General features: G+C 37.0%; 1 protein-coding gene across 6 annotated transcripts in view; it reads right to left on the reverse strand.

Moving 5' to 3' along the window:
- Nucleotides 1–12,940, reverse strand: part of ABCA8 (ATP binding cassette subfamily A member 8) — a 65,114-nt gene that overhangs the window by 32,229 nt on the left and 19,945 nt on the right. For all 6 annotated transcript variants that reach the window (XM_072939477.1, XM_072939478.1, XM_072939474.1 and 3 more), the window contains 8 exons: nt 12,282–12,429; nt 7,506–7,674; nt 5,673–5,731; nt 4,813–4,923; nt 3,835–4,010; nt 3,266–3,385; nt 2,939–3,077; nt 2,235–2,325 (listed from right to left, as the gene is read on the reverse strand). In XM_072939477.1, coding sequence (XP_072795578.1) covers nt 2,235–2,325; nt 2,939–3,077; nt 3,266–3,385; nt 3,835–4,010; nt 4,813–4,923; nt 5,673–5,731; nt 7,506–7,674; nt 12,282–12,429 — 1,013 coding nt within the window. The remainder of the gene's footprint in view (nt 1–2,234; nt 2,326–2,938; nt 3,078–3,265; nt 3,386–3,834; nt 4,011–4,812; nt 4,924–5,672; nt 5,732–7,505; nt 7,675–12,281; nt 12,430–12,940) is intronic.

The following is a 12,940-nucleotide window of genomic DNA, read 5'->3' on the forward strand; positions in this document are numbered from 1 at the left end:
TAAATTAAATAAATAAACCTAATTACCTCCCTTCCCCGCCCCCAATTTGTTTTTGAAAGGTTATAAAGTACACAGTAGATACAATATCAGTAGTGACTTGCCTTTGAAACTTGGTTGTGCCATTAGAAACGTGTCATTAACCCTATCTAAATGGTTTCCTCATTAAATAGAATAATGACTCCTAACATCCAGGGTTGTTCTCAGAACTAAATAATGGTGATGTTTGCAATTAGCAAGTCCTTAAGAAGTGGCAGCTATTGTATTTGCTCAAACGCTTATGTCACAATTATTCTACTTACACATAAGATTATGAACATACAAGAAAGACGCCATTTTTAGAAGCAGTAAAACCCACAGAGGGAATATCAAGGAAAAATATCATAATTGTTCTCCGGGATGCTGCTGCCCTGGAAATACAAACAAATCAAGATCTATTTCTTGGCCAGTTTCAAGAACTGGGTGCTGGAGAGGACTGTGTGAGCAGTACACGTGTCCTCCCTCGAGGAGTTCAGAGCTTCAAAGTGGAGATCAGCAAACTTTTCCGATAAATGGCTAGAGAGTAAATACTCCATGCTTTTCAGCCCAGCAGATCTCTGCTGCGACTATTCAGCACTGCCACTGTGACACAGAAGCAGCCACAGCCAGTATCTAAACAAATGGGAAGAGCTGTGCTCCAACCAAAGTTTATTTACAAAAACAGAAAGTGGTTTGAGTCTGGTTCACGGGCCATAGTTTGCTGTCCGAGATTCAGAAGAAGAAAGAAGCTACTTAACATACATTACTGTCCAGAGCCCATGAATTGGGCAGCGATCTTGACTAGCATTTTTTTGCTTTGCTTTGTTTTGTTTTTTCGCTTTGAGAACATGTTATGCTGTCGTGCCATGTGCTGGAGGCCACCCCAGTTATTTTCCTAGAATTTTTACTTGCAACTAGGCATTATTATTCCCACCGTCTCGGTGAGAAAACTGAATTTCAGAGAGTTTAGTTCATTTCCAAGAAGAGATTCAAACAACATGCTTTAGGAAATCAAAACATTGGGATAATACAGAGAGCTGGAAGATTAACAAAAGCTTCATGAGATAGCATTCAAGTAACTCCTTAGGACTCGAATGGGTTCGAGAAAACTGCCAACTTCAAGGAGTGACCTCAGACCATGGGAAATGTAGGCCATGATAGGGCTTGTGCAAGGAACAATGAATAATTCATTTTAACTAGAGGGTATTGAATTGAGTAAGGGCAGCCGATACGGGAGTCACAATGCGATGGACCACGCCAGCATCACTTGGCTACATCGTTCAGACTCTGTTCGGACTCTGGTAAGTAAAATTCCATTAGAGGTTTTTTTGTTTGCTTTGTCTTATTGTCATCACATGTTTTTTTCTTTTTAAGGTATAAATGATAGTATAAATCAGAGCTGCACTTTAGAAAAACTGATCAATTCACATATAAATTAAAGAGTATATACATATATATATATGTATAACTGAATCACTTAGCTGTACACCAGAAACTAACACAACATTTTAAATCAACTACACTTCAATTAAAAAAAAAAGAAAGGCTTAAAAAGTAATTTAAAATATGGATTTGGATACTAGACCTTGAAGTTAAAATTACCCAGGTTCAATTCCTGGCTCTACCACTTATTAACCTAGGGAGCCTATAATTTCATCTGTAAAACAAAAGTACCTTAACAAAATTGAAGATTTAAATGAAATAATGTTAAATATCTTATCTCTGAATCGCTTGAGAAATAACAGCTAGAATATGCTACTATTCAAAATAATGATAAAAATAAAACGAAGAGGATGGAAAGGAGAGAAAGAACAAGAAAGACAAGGAGGAGCAAGGAGAGGGGAGTAGACAAGGAGCCTTCCTAAGAAATTATGTTATCACCCTGGGCGAGAGATGATGAGAGTGTGACATAAGGTGGGTCCGTTGAGAAAACTCCCTTAATATGTACCTTCCTTAACAAACAATGTGTCGTGAGTTACAACCTCTGTCTGCAAAATGTACCAAATCAGTATCTGTTATACACACATTCTTCCTCTCTCTCTACAGACACACAGACATGCACACACACACATCTCCACACAAATACGTGTATACATAAACACAAACACCTGTGTGTAATAGTAAACTATTTCCTCCTGCGTTGGAACGTTTTGCTTCAAGCTCCATGCCTTGCTCTAGTCAGTTTTTCATTTGCCCCTAGCCTCCTCGAGTGTCTGTACCTTAAGTGATAGCCAATCCCCCATTTCTTCTTTAGAAACAGAGAAGAGCCCGCACACTTCAGCTTCCCTTTGGAGAGAAACACCTTCCTATCTGAAAAGGAAGAAGCAAAGAACATTTGTTAAGAAGTTGCCCATTCTTTCCCGACAAAAGACAATCGTCTGTAGGATCTAACTGTAATTCAGAGCTTCTACATTTTTAAATACAGGGCTTAATAAAGGCTCATTGAAACAGACATATTTTAATCTTTGTTTTGTTTGTTTTACATACTTGAGGCTACTGTTTTGCCATCCAGCCAGCAAAGAGGTTAAGTTATGTGGCTGTATCTTCTAATACAGAGAATCAACACATTACATATTTTAATGGATCAAACATCAAAATTACGTGATGGTTTCAAGATGATTTACCTCGATGCTGAGTAAAAGGATTAATGTCTTAGACTACAGAGTCTTACTCCGCAGCAACAGTGCTTCTTGGCAGATCACGGCCCCTGTGTAATCAAAGGGTACAAAATTCTAGGAGATACGTGGACACGGTTGCGAGTAAGACTCACTGGGCCCAGTCATATTATTACCAGGATTCAGATGAGAGGACCAGATACAGCTAGATTACCAGATTACAGAAGACAGCTGTTCAGAATACCAGTCCATATTTCTCAAACCTCATAAAGCCCTCATCACGATATTTAAAGGGAGCCAGCAATTACCAGCCAGGATGTCAGCCTCGTCCATGAACTGGGTGCTGAAGAGGATCACACGGTCTGCCTTCCGCTCTTTCAGGAGGTTCCATACTTGGTGCCTTGAAAAGGGATCCAATCCAGCAGTTGGTTCATCCAACAGGAAAATCTACAGAGGAAACATGTAGAAACTGTATTATTTATATCTATGTAATGGTTATGGTTTTGCTCTTAATGTTTAACATTCTATCATAAAAACTTTATTATAGATGTTCTCCGCAAATAAAAGGTTTGAACTGCTGCCAGAAGTTTCACTGTTGAATATTTGAATTCGTCTCTAAGTTTAGTCTGACTTACCTGAGGATCTCCTAAAATGGCAATTCCAAAGGTTAGTTTTCTTTTCTGTCCGCCACTTAAGTTTTGAGCAAGGACGTCCTGAATATTTTTCATTTCCAATTCCAGCAAAACTCTTTGTATCTAGCCAAATGACAATATTTATGTCACAAACCAAGATTTCTTTCTTTCTTTTTTTTTTTAATATCTAAATAAAAGGCTGAAAAGTATAATGGTTAAAAACAGGGATACTGAGCCAGACTGCCTGGATATGACTATTATTCCACATTAATTAGCTGCATAATCTTAATCAAGTTACCTGCTCTCTTGAACCTCAGTTTCCACATGTGTAAAATGGGGATAAAATAGTACTAACATCTTAGGAATCAATGAATTATTATACTTAAAGTTAAGGATAACGCTTGGCACATTGTAAATGATACATAAATGTTAGATAATACCTAAATTATATTTTTTGGTCCAACATTTATACAATGACTTTTACAAAGATAATTTAATGAATCATAAAACTCAGTGCAAATAGTTAATAATCTCATTTTGACCAGTACATTATTTAGGGCATATTTATATACCTCTTTATCAATTTTATGCAGCTGAATCCCTTTTATTTTAGCAAATAGCCAGAGATTTTCTCTCACGGTGAGGAAGTCAAATTGCACATTGGACTGTGGACAAACTCCTGTGAGCTTGCTGATGTTTTCTAGGTCAACCATTTCTGAAAGCTTATTATTGTAGATGGTGACTGAACCTATAAAAAGATTAAAATTTAATATCAGGATAATGCTTAAATGAAGATATTTCTAAATGAAATATCACTATGTATTTATTAATTGCATTTTAGATGCAAGATTTTATCTTCAAGGTTTATAGAATCCAGGCATTATGAACTTCCATTTCAGTCATGTGGTATATTAAAAAAAAGAGATTCCATCTGCAACTTTTGCCATTAGGATGTAGTCTATCTATCCACTTCTAACATTTAGACTTGACTATATAACATAGGGAATCTTAGCAAATGTGGTACAAGAGGAGGCTGTGTACCTCCATTCTGGATTTGCTCCCTTTTTGCTTCTGGGATCCATGGAGACCACTAGGTGAAAATCCCAGACTAGACTCCTGGAAGATGAATGTTCATGTAGAAAGAGAGCTATAGCAGTCTTAGCTGAAGCCCATATATGTGAGTGAGCCCATGTCAAAACACTCAGCCCCAAATACTTCAGTCCAGGTAGAAAAACTGCCAGTCATCTCATAAAATCATGAGAAATAATAACATTTTTATTTTAAGTCATTGATTTGGGGGATGCTTGTTGTGCAGCGAAGCTAACAGATACAAGCTGGAGTGCCAAATGGTAACTAATGACCATGAAAATAATTACCATGAAATATTCAAATTCCATAAATGCCAATTAATATTATATAGTTCTTTAGAACAATACCACAATTTAATTTCCATTTCCCCTAGTTATCTGTGTTTATAATTAATGATCATAAGGACTTTATGTTAACAGCTGATTTATTTGTCAATCTGACTTTGGCAAAAAACTTCTTACCTTTGGTAGGAACAGACAGCCCACTAAGAATGTTTAACAGTGTTGATTTGCCAGCTCCACTGTGACCAAGTATTGCAGTGATTTGGCCTTCATATATGTCAAATACCAGATCTAGGAAGAAAAAAGAAAAGAAAAGAAAGATGAGAGGAAAAAAAGGAAGGAAAAGAGGCAAGGAAGAAAAATAAAAACAAAACCATAAATAATATTTTGTGATAGAACTAATTAATTGCTTTTTCATTTCCTTGAATGGCCATGTTGTCTAAACATGAATACACTAGATTGTTAAATTCACAGTAAAAGTAATAAAACACCTTTTATAAATTTATTTTTTAACCCTTTGAAACTTTGAAATTACTTGGTTTAAAAGGCAGGAAACGTGTTATACTCCTAGGTTCACTGGCATTGCCTGGCATATGGTAGGTGATGTTAATATTTATTGACCTGAAGAATAAATCAACAGTTTGGTAAATTATTATGTGGCTAAAAATCCTTTGAGGTAAATGACTTTTATGCACAAAAGAAAAACATAAACTATCCACAACATCTTTGAAATTACAGAAGAGAAATTTAAGTTCATAGGAAAAAAAATCCCAGGATAACCTTAGGCTATTTTAGTATCACATAGTAAATCTTTCAAATACATATAATTCTAAAGCATACACAATTTTTTCTAACCTTTATGCAGTAGAAGTAATGTGTAAAAGGGGAAATTTACTGGCTTAAATAACTCACTTCAAATTGGAGATACTACCACTATTCGCTCACCAAGAACAAAACAAATTGAATTAAAATCAGGAAATCAATATCAACATAATAACTAAATGTGTTTTAGTTGTTTTTATCTCATTTTATTTTTTTACCTTTTAAAGCTTCTATTTTATCAGGCTTTCCTTTATATTCTTTTGTAACATTTCTGATTCTGAAAAAAAAAAAGAATAGTTCAACGTGTGACAACTTGGTTGACAGGACTGGATGGATCTCATCTTCAAGGAACAGGGAGATTTAGGATTTCACTCATAGACAGACACATTTGGGTGAGAGAATCAGCTGCAGTGTGGCTTCCCAGCCCTGGCTGCACACTAGTATCACCTGAGGAGTTTAAAAAAAATTTACCTGTGCTTTAAGTCTATCACCAGAGATTCTGATTCTAAAGCTTGGGGGAATGACTCAATGTCAGTATTGGGAACCAGAATCATTCCTGAACTGCAAAGTCAAGAAACTAGACTAAGAGGTAACAAAGGCATCCAATACCAAAAGGCTCACTGTGATCTACCGGTGCAGATTGGAGATGTCTACGGATATTTTGGGTCAAGGTCTACAGAGGTTGGTTAGGATGGACAAGGATGGAGTAAGGAAGAGAGGCAAAGATTGAAATAGTGAGAGCAGGGGTTCCACAGCCCTACCTGCCTGAGCTCATGCCATCCACAGCATATAGTAGCTCCATTACCTTAACTACTGTACTTATTCTAGGTTTCAGCTTTCCAACCCGGACACTTGGAGTGCTTTTGGGTTGTCCTGAAGGGTGAGTAAAATATTTCACTTTGCATGCATAGTGCTTGGTTCATGATAAGTATTCAATAAATGTAAGATGGTATTGGTTAGATGGTGATGATTATGGTATTAGAAAGGAGCAGAATTAACACATGCTGGGTGTTAATATAGACCTGGGACCCCAGGCACTTTATCTGTTTTATTCTACCAAGTAAATGTACAATCCATAAACTGAATCAAGTTATGTTTCTTATTTTGTCATCTGCTATTCATCAAGTGATTCAGGCTCCATTCATTTTGAATTATCTAATTAGATTTTTCTCATCTCTGTTTTAATCCCATTTTATCATCATTCCAGAGCAGTTACAATTGGTTGACGAGAAGAAAAGAAGGAAAATAAAAGAAACACATCAAACAAAGTCGCTGCTTTGCTCTGAGCTGCTCTGCTGGAGATTAAACCTGGCTTAAGTCACAAGACACATGTGAGTATAGAAGACAAATGGAAAAGGCTAAAATGGAAAATGAAATGGATTCTAGAAGCTCAGGAGACTGGAGTCATCTGAGACAGTGCACAGAGGGCTGACAGGTGCTGGTCGCTGATGGGTCAGTAAGATTTAAACTGGGCTTGAGGACCTTCTTCCTATTTTCTCATTTGGGACTAAAAGTTACCAGCACCAAACACAAGGCACATCTTGTTGTCACACATGCATGACTGTAGAGGGCACATCTTCCTCAGTTCCCTGTGTGTCTGTCTCTAGGTCTTTTCTTTCTTCCCCTCCCCTGCTCTTTCATCCTCTTTGGAAAGGCAATAAATGGAAGAGAAAAGAGAAGTTTGAAAAATTGAGAAGAAAAAAAATGGGGCGTATAATGAATGAGGTGCAGGCAAAATGTGAATGAATGAGACCCAACAAAGAAATGAGTGAGGGTAAGCAGGGACAAGAGAAACAAAAACAGGTAAAAGATTGAGAATCCAGGCAAGGCTTGGTTGAAGGATGTTTGCTGGTGAAATCTAAATTTGCTGTAAATGTCAACAAGACAGCAGGGGTTAAAGGAAGCTTTCTTTAAACTTGAAGTGGGGAGTGAGGAGCAAGGGTGAGGTTAGGTGGGAGCTAACCATGGGGCACAAAAGAGAACCTTGCTTACTTCAGGAGCTAACTCAGCTTCTCAGTTTTTGGCCAGTTCTCCCCTTGTGTCCCTGTTACCTGATGGCTTCTTTCCCGTGGAATTCTGGGGACATTGGTTCAAAAGTGTCATTAGAAGAAGGACTGGAATCTATTTCATCTTCAAGGGCCATGTGATCAGCCCGTCGTTGTCTTGACCAAAATGAAGACTTCAGGAAAAACAAGGGTGAATATCGATGTCCATACTCATCTACATGACCAGGAGACAAACAATGGGTCAATTATGACTGTAAGGGGGACAGTCACCCTAATGCAGCAGAGCAATGCACACTCTTTGTTGATAAGCCTGAACACATGGTCGACAGAAGGAAATGCACGTTTCGATGTGCATAACTTCACAAGGAAAAACAATCACTAGGATGTCTCTATTTTGATTATTGCTTCTGTAGGAAGAAATGAAGCTGTGATTTAAAAAATCCTGGAGGGAGAGTGCATGTGCAGATGGCCAAGAGCCACATGCAAAGATGCTCAACATTGCTAATCATCAGAGAAATGCAAATCAAAACCACAGTGAGATCTTACCTCACACCTATCAGAATGGCAATCATCAAAAAGAACACAAATTACAAATGTTGGTGAGAATGTGGAGAAAGGGAACCCTTATTCACGCTGGTAGGAATGTAAATTGGTGCAGCCACTGTGGAAAACAGTATGGAAGTTTGTCCAAAAACTAAAAATAGAACTACCGTTATGTCCAGCAATTCCACTCATGGGTATGTATCCGAAAAAAACAAAAATGTTAATTCGAAAAGATACATGCACCCCAATGTTCATAGCAGTATTATTTATAATTGCCAAGGTATGGAAGCAACCTAAGTGCCCATAAACAGAAGAATGAATAAAGAAGTGGTATATATACATTGGAATACTACTCACCATAAAAAAGAATGAAATTTTGCCATTTGCAGCAACATAGATAGCCTTGGAGGTCATTATGCTGACTGAAATAAGTCAGATAGAGAAAGATAAACACTGTATGATATGACTTATATGTGGAACTTAAAAAATACAATAAACTAGTGAATATAATAAAAAAGAAGACGACTCACAGATGGAAAGATCAAACTAGAGGTTACCAGTGTGTTGGGGGGAGGGGTGAGACAGGGTTGTGGGGTGGGAGCACAAACCACTGGGTTTAAGACAGGCTCATGGATGTACTACACAGCACAGGGACTATAACTCGTCTTTTGTAGTAACTGTAAATGGAAAGTAACCTTTAAAAACTGTATAAAAATTTTTAAAAATCCAGGAGCTTAAATGTTAAGACTTTTTTTTAACTTCAAGAAAGCCAGATACTGGAATATGCCGTGCATGCTGAATTCTATGTAGGAGTCCAGGTGTCATTACACTGGGAAAGGAAGAAGAAATTGAGAAGTTGCTATTGAATATATAAAACGAATATTCCAGGAGAAAATAGAACAGGCTTTCACAAAAATAAGCGATATACTGTAAGAAAGGGAGAGAATGGGCAAAATGATTTATTGAAACAATACACAGTGGAGTTTTTTAAAAAGCTACCTTGTATTCATGCTTTATCTCATCTCCAAATAGTAACTTTCCTCTGCAGCAAATTTATTATCTGCTTTAAGAATATATTATCCATGAAGCTCTTTCTGGAAACGAATCCACAGTGTTATTTGCACTTAGTAATCAATTCTGTTTTCATGCATGTTAGGAGGTACTATGACATGGAATAATTCTATTTTTCTAATATTCTGCAACTGACCGCCACTGTAAGATTGATGGGTTTTCAAACTTATGTGTACTTTTCACAGGTTCAGTCATTCATGCATACAAAAAATGTATGAGCCCTCTCTGTCTACCTAGTATAAGGTATATCATTAATTACTGTCCATCTCACCCCCTTTATTTGGAAGTCCAGCAAATAAAGGCAGGTAACTATAATTGGATACATTCTGCCACCAGATTTACCACTACATGATTCTGTTATTTTATCTAGTTAATTTTCCTTTCTGTTATTCATATTTCTCATCTTTAGAAGAATTTTGAACAAAGTTGCCCCTGATCTTAAATTCAGGCTTCACGAACGGATGGTAATTAAGAAGAAAATCAAGCAGTTCAGTTTAAAGAAACTTTCTAGTTCTATTAATAAAATGAAATGGTTTTGAAACTGAAAAATGTACACATATGAAAAATAGCTTTTTGACAAGAATAAAATGCTGAGCAAAAAAAATAAGACAGAGGGATGAAAATGGAACAATACTTATATAGGAAGAGACTGATGGGGTTCAGAATGGGCGACTCCAAAATATGCCACTGTGGCTTAATGATTATTCTGAATTACAGTTACTTAAAAATAGCTGGTGATATCTCTTGTTTTGTTCTAAAAAATCTTAAAAAAAAAAAAAAGCTGGTGAAAGAACACTCTGATCCTCTGTTGTGTTCTTGAAAACAGAAAGTAAATTCCCCATGTGAAGGCTATGCCCCCTGCACCTGGAGGCTGGAAGGCATCCTTATCGCCAGAGATAGGGATTCCTGGCCGAGGAAGCTATACAAAGAAACATTAATACTCCTCCATTAATTTGCTACCCCAAGGCCAAACCCCTGTGTCAAGTTTTCACAGATAATTGTTTCTTTGTTTAAAAGGTATAAAAGCTGCCTACTTTGGCCACTTCTTAGAGTCTTATATTTCTATGAGCTCCTATGCTTATGAAATTTAATTTCTTTTTCTCCCATTAATCTGTCTCACGTCCATTTCATTGTTAAGCCAGCCAAAGAACCTAGAAGGGAAGAATGGAAAAGCCCTCTTCTCCCGCAAGCCTAAAACAGCATCATAAAGATAGAATATTTACACTGTTACCATCTGACTGTGACCGAAACAAGGCCTGCAGAAAGGAGAAATACATCACATAATGCACAACAAGAGAACATTTAAACTGATGAAACGCTTACCTAAGGGGATAGATACTATTAAGAAGTTGCAAATATAGTGACATCTGCTTGCAGATACATTGGGAATAAACACATTGGAAAAAAACAAACTATGGAAGGAAAAATGAGTAGGCTCTTTCACAGAGAATTAATAGGTAGCTACAAGGGTCATAGAAGTAAGTCTCCTGCACTAAAGGGCTCCAGGATTAAAGAGCCTGTGATGTAAATACCAACAAAGTTCATTGAGATTTCACCATGAAAGCAAAACCAACCAAGTAGAACAGAGGAGAAGTACTTAAATGTATTTTGCAATGTTAGCATGGGGTAGAAAAGCTTAGAATATTAAGAGATGAAAAGAATTTTCAGTAGAGCTGAGTAATTTTCACCTCTGATGGCAAAAATAAAATGAAAACATAGTGTATGTATTTAAATAATTCCAGTCATAAAATAAAGGCAATAGCCCAAGACGGTAGATCCTGACACTGGACTCTCCTAAAAGGCAGAGACAGTTACTGTTTATATGGGATTATTGAAAAAGAACATGATCAAGTCACTGTTTCAAGACCTGGCTCTGTGTCTTCACTCCTACTCTTTCTCCTTCTTCCTTTCCACAGGTGTTTAGTCACTGATTTTTTTGTTTGTTTTAGCTACTCAATGTGTTTATTTCATTAGTGATTTTCATAATTTTTCCAGCTTTATATATGACTATGATCAAGTAAAAATCATATATATTTATGGTATACAATGTAATGTTTTGATACGTGTATACATTGTGAAATAATTACTAATTAATGTATCCATCACCTCACATAGTTACTGTTGGCACGTGGCTGTGTGTGTGGTGAGAACACTCGAGATTTACTATCTTAGCAAATTGTAAGCATATAAAACGTTATTATTAACTACAGTTACTGTGCTGTTCATTGTCTCCAGAACTTATTCATTTTATACATGAAAGTTTGTACCCCTGGACTAACTTCTCCCATTCTCCCTACCCACCACCCCAGCCCCTGGTGACTGACCACCATTCTACTCTCTGTTACTGTGAGCTTGACTTTTTTAGATTCCACATATAAGTGAGATCAGGCAGTATCTGTCTTTCTGTGTCTGGCTTATTTCACTTAGCATAATGTCCTCTGGGTTCACCCACATTGTTGCAAATGGCAGGATTCCCTTCTTTTTTAAGGCTAAGTAATATTCCATCGTGTGTGTGTGTGTGTGTGTGTGTGTGTGTGTGTGTACACATGTACACCATATAGTCTGTATTCCATCACCTGTTCACAGACTCTTGGGTCGTTTCCCCATCTCGGCTGCTGTGAATAATGCTGTGGTGAACACGGGAGTGCAGATACCTCTCTGAGATAGTGATTTTATTTCCTTTGGATATATACCCAGAAGTGGGATTGCTGGATTATATCATATAATTAAGGGCACCTGTCATTCTGTTTTGAATAGGAAATGTAGAGGTCAAAGACATCAACACTGCCTTTGATTAAAAGAAGGGAGGGAAAAAAATGAACCTGTGTTTTGGCCACAGATATTTACTGAGCCCCTAATGTGCATCAGACACTGAGGTGGGTCTAAATTTCCATGATAAGTACCAGGCCAGAGCCATTCAGGAACTAGCTTTCTGAGCCTCTCTTAAGAAAGAAGCCATACACTTGAAGTTCAAACAAAGGTTACTGATTCTATAAACAAAGTTCAGGCTTCGTTTGGATCTGATAAGTCAAGTAGCAAGAGAGAAACAGAGAACAAATTTGACCAGTGGCGACGACCTTATTCATTTTCTTCCTGTTGATGCACAAAGTAGTTCTTAAAAATATAAATAACAGATGTGTTAGGAGACTCACTTTAGGAAATAAAATTATTAAAATGATGATCGATTTTAATCATCACACTACTCACTTGGCAAAATTTTTTCGAAATAAATCGCCAGTGCCAGATAGAAGAAAATATCAAAAACCAACATGAAATTTGTTGCTATTATTAGGTTCGAGCTGTCCGATGGATTGAGAAATGCATTCGAATTCAGATCATAGTCCAAGTGTAAAAGCTGAAAGTTAAAAAGCAGTCAATTAAAGGCAGTTGGGTTTATGATGAATTATAAACAGGTTTAGCATAAAAATAAAATAGCTACTCTTTGTCTCATCCTGGGAATGTAAGTTTGAATGAGACTGCCTACATTACAACTCACAGATCTGACTGAAGGCATGGACATGCGACCAACCACGATGCAACTGAGTAACTGTTCTGATAAAAATAAGTTCCAAATGAAAGTGGAGCACTGGGAGAAGGGAGAAAGCTATGGGGAAGAAAATGACATCTGAGCTCCACCTTAGATATTTTTTTTACCAAATAAGACAGGAAAGAGGTGTGACACACCTTAAAAATGGCTGCATGAAAGAGAATTTATGCTCTTGGAAAAAAACACCGCTGTGTTTAAGGAGAGAACCAGTGGGAAAAGTGGGCTTGTCTGCAAAGTTCAAGTTAATGAGTACATTATAGCGAATAACCCTTTTATTAACCACTAAATAATGGATATGTAATGATTAACATTATTACCA

This window comes from Vicugna pacos, chromosome 16, assembly GCF_048564905.1.
Source record: "Vicugna pacos chromosome 16, VicPac4, whole genome shotgun sequence".
NCBI lineage: Eukaryota > Metazoa > Chordata > Mammalia > Artiodactyla > Camelidae > Vicugna > Vicugna pacos.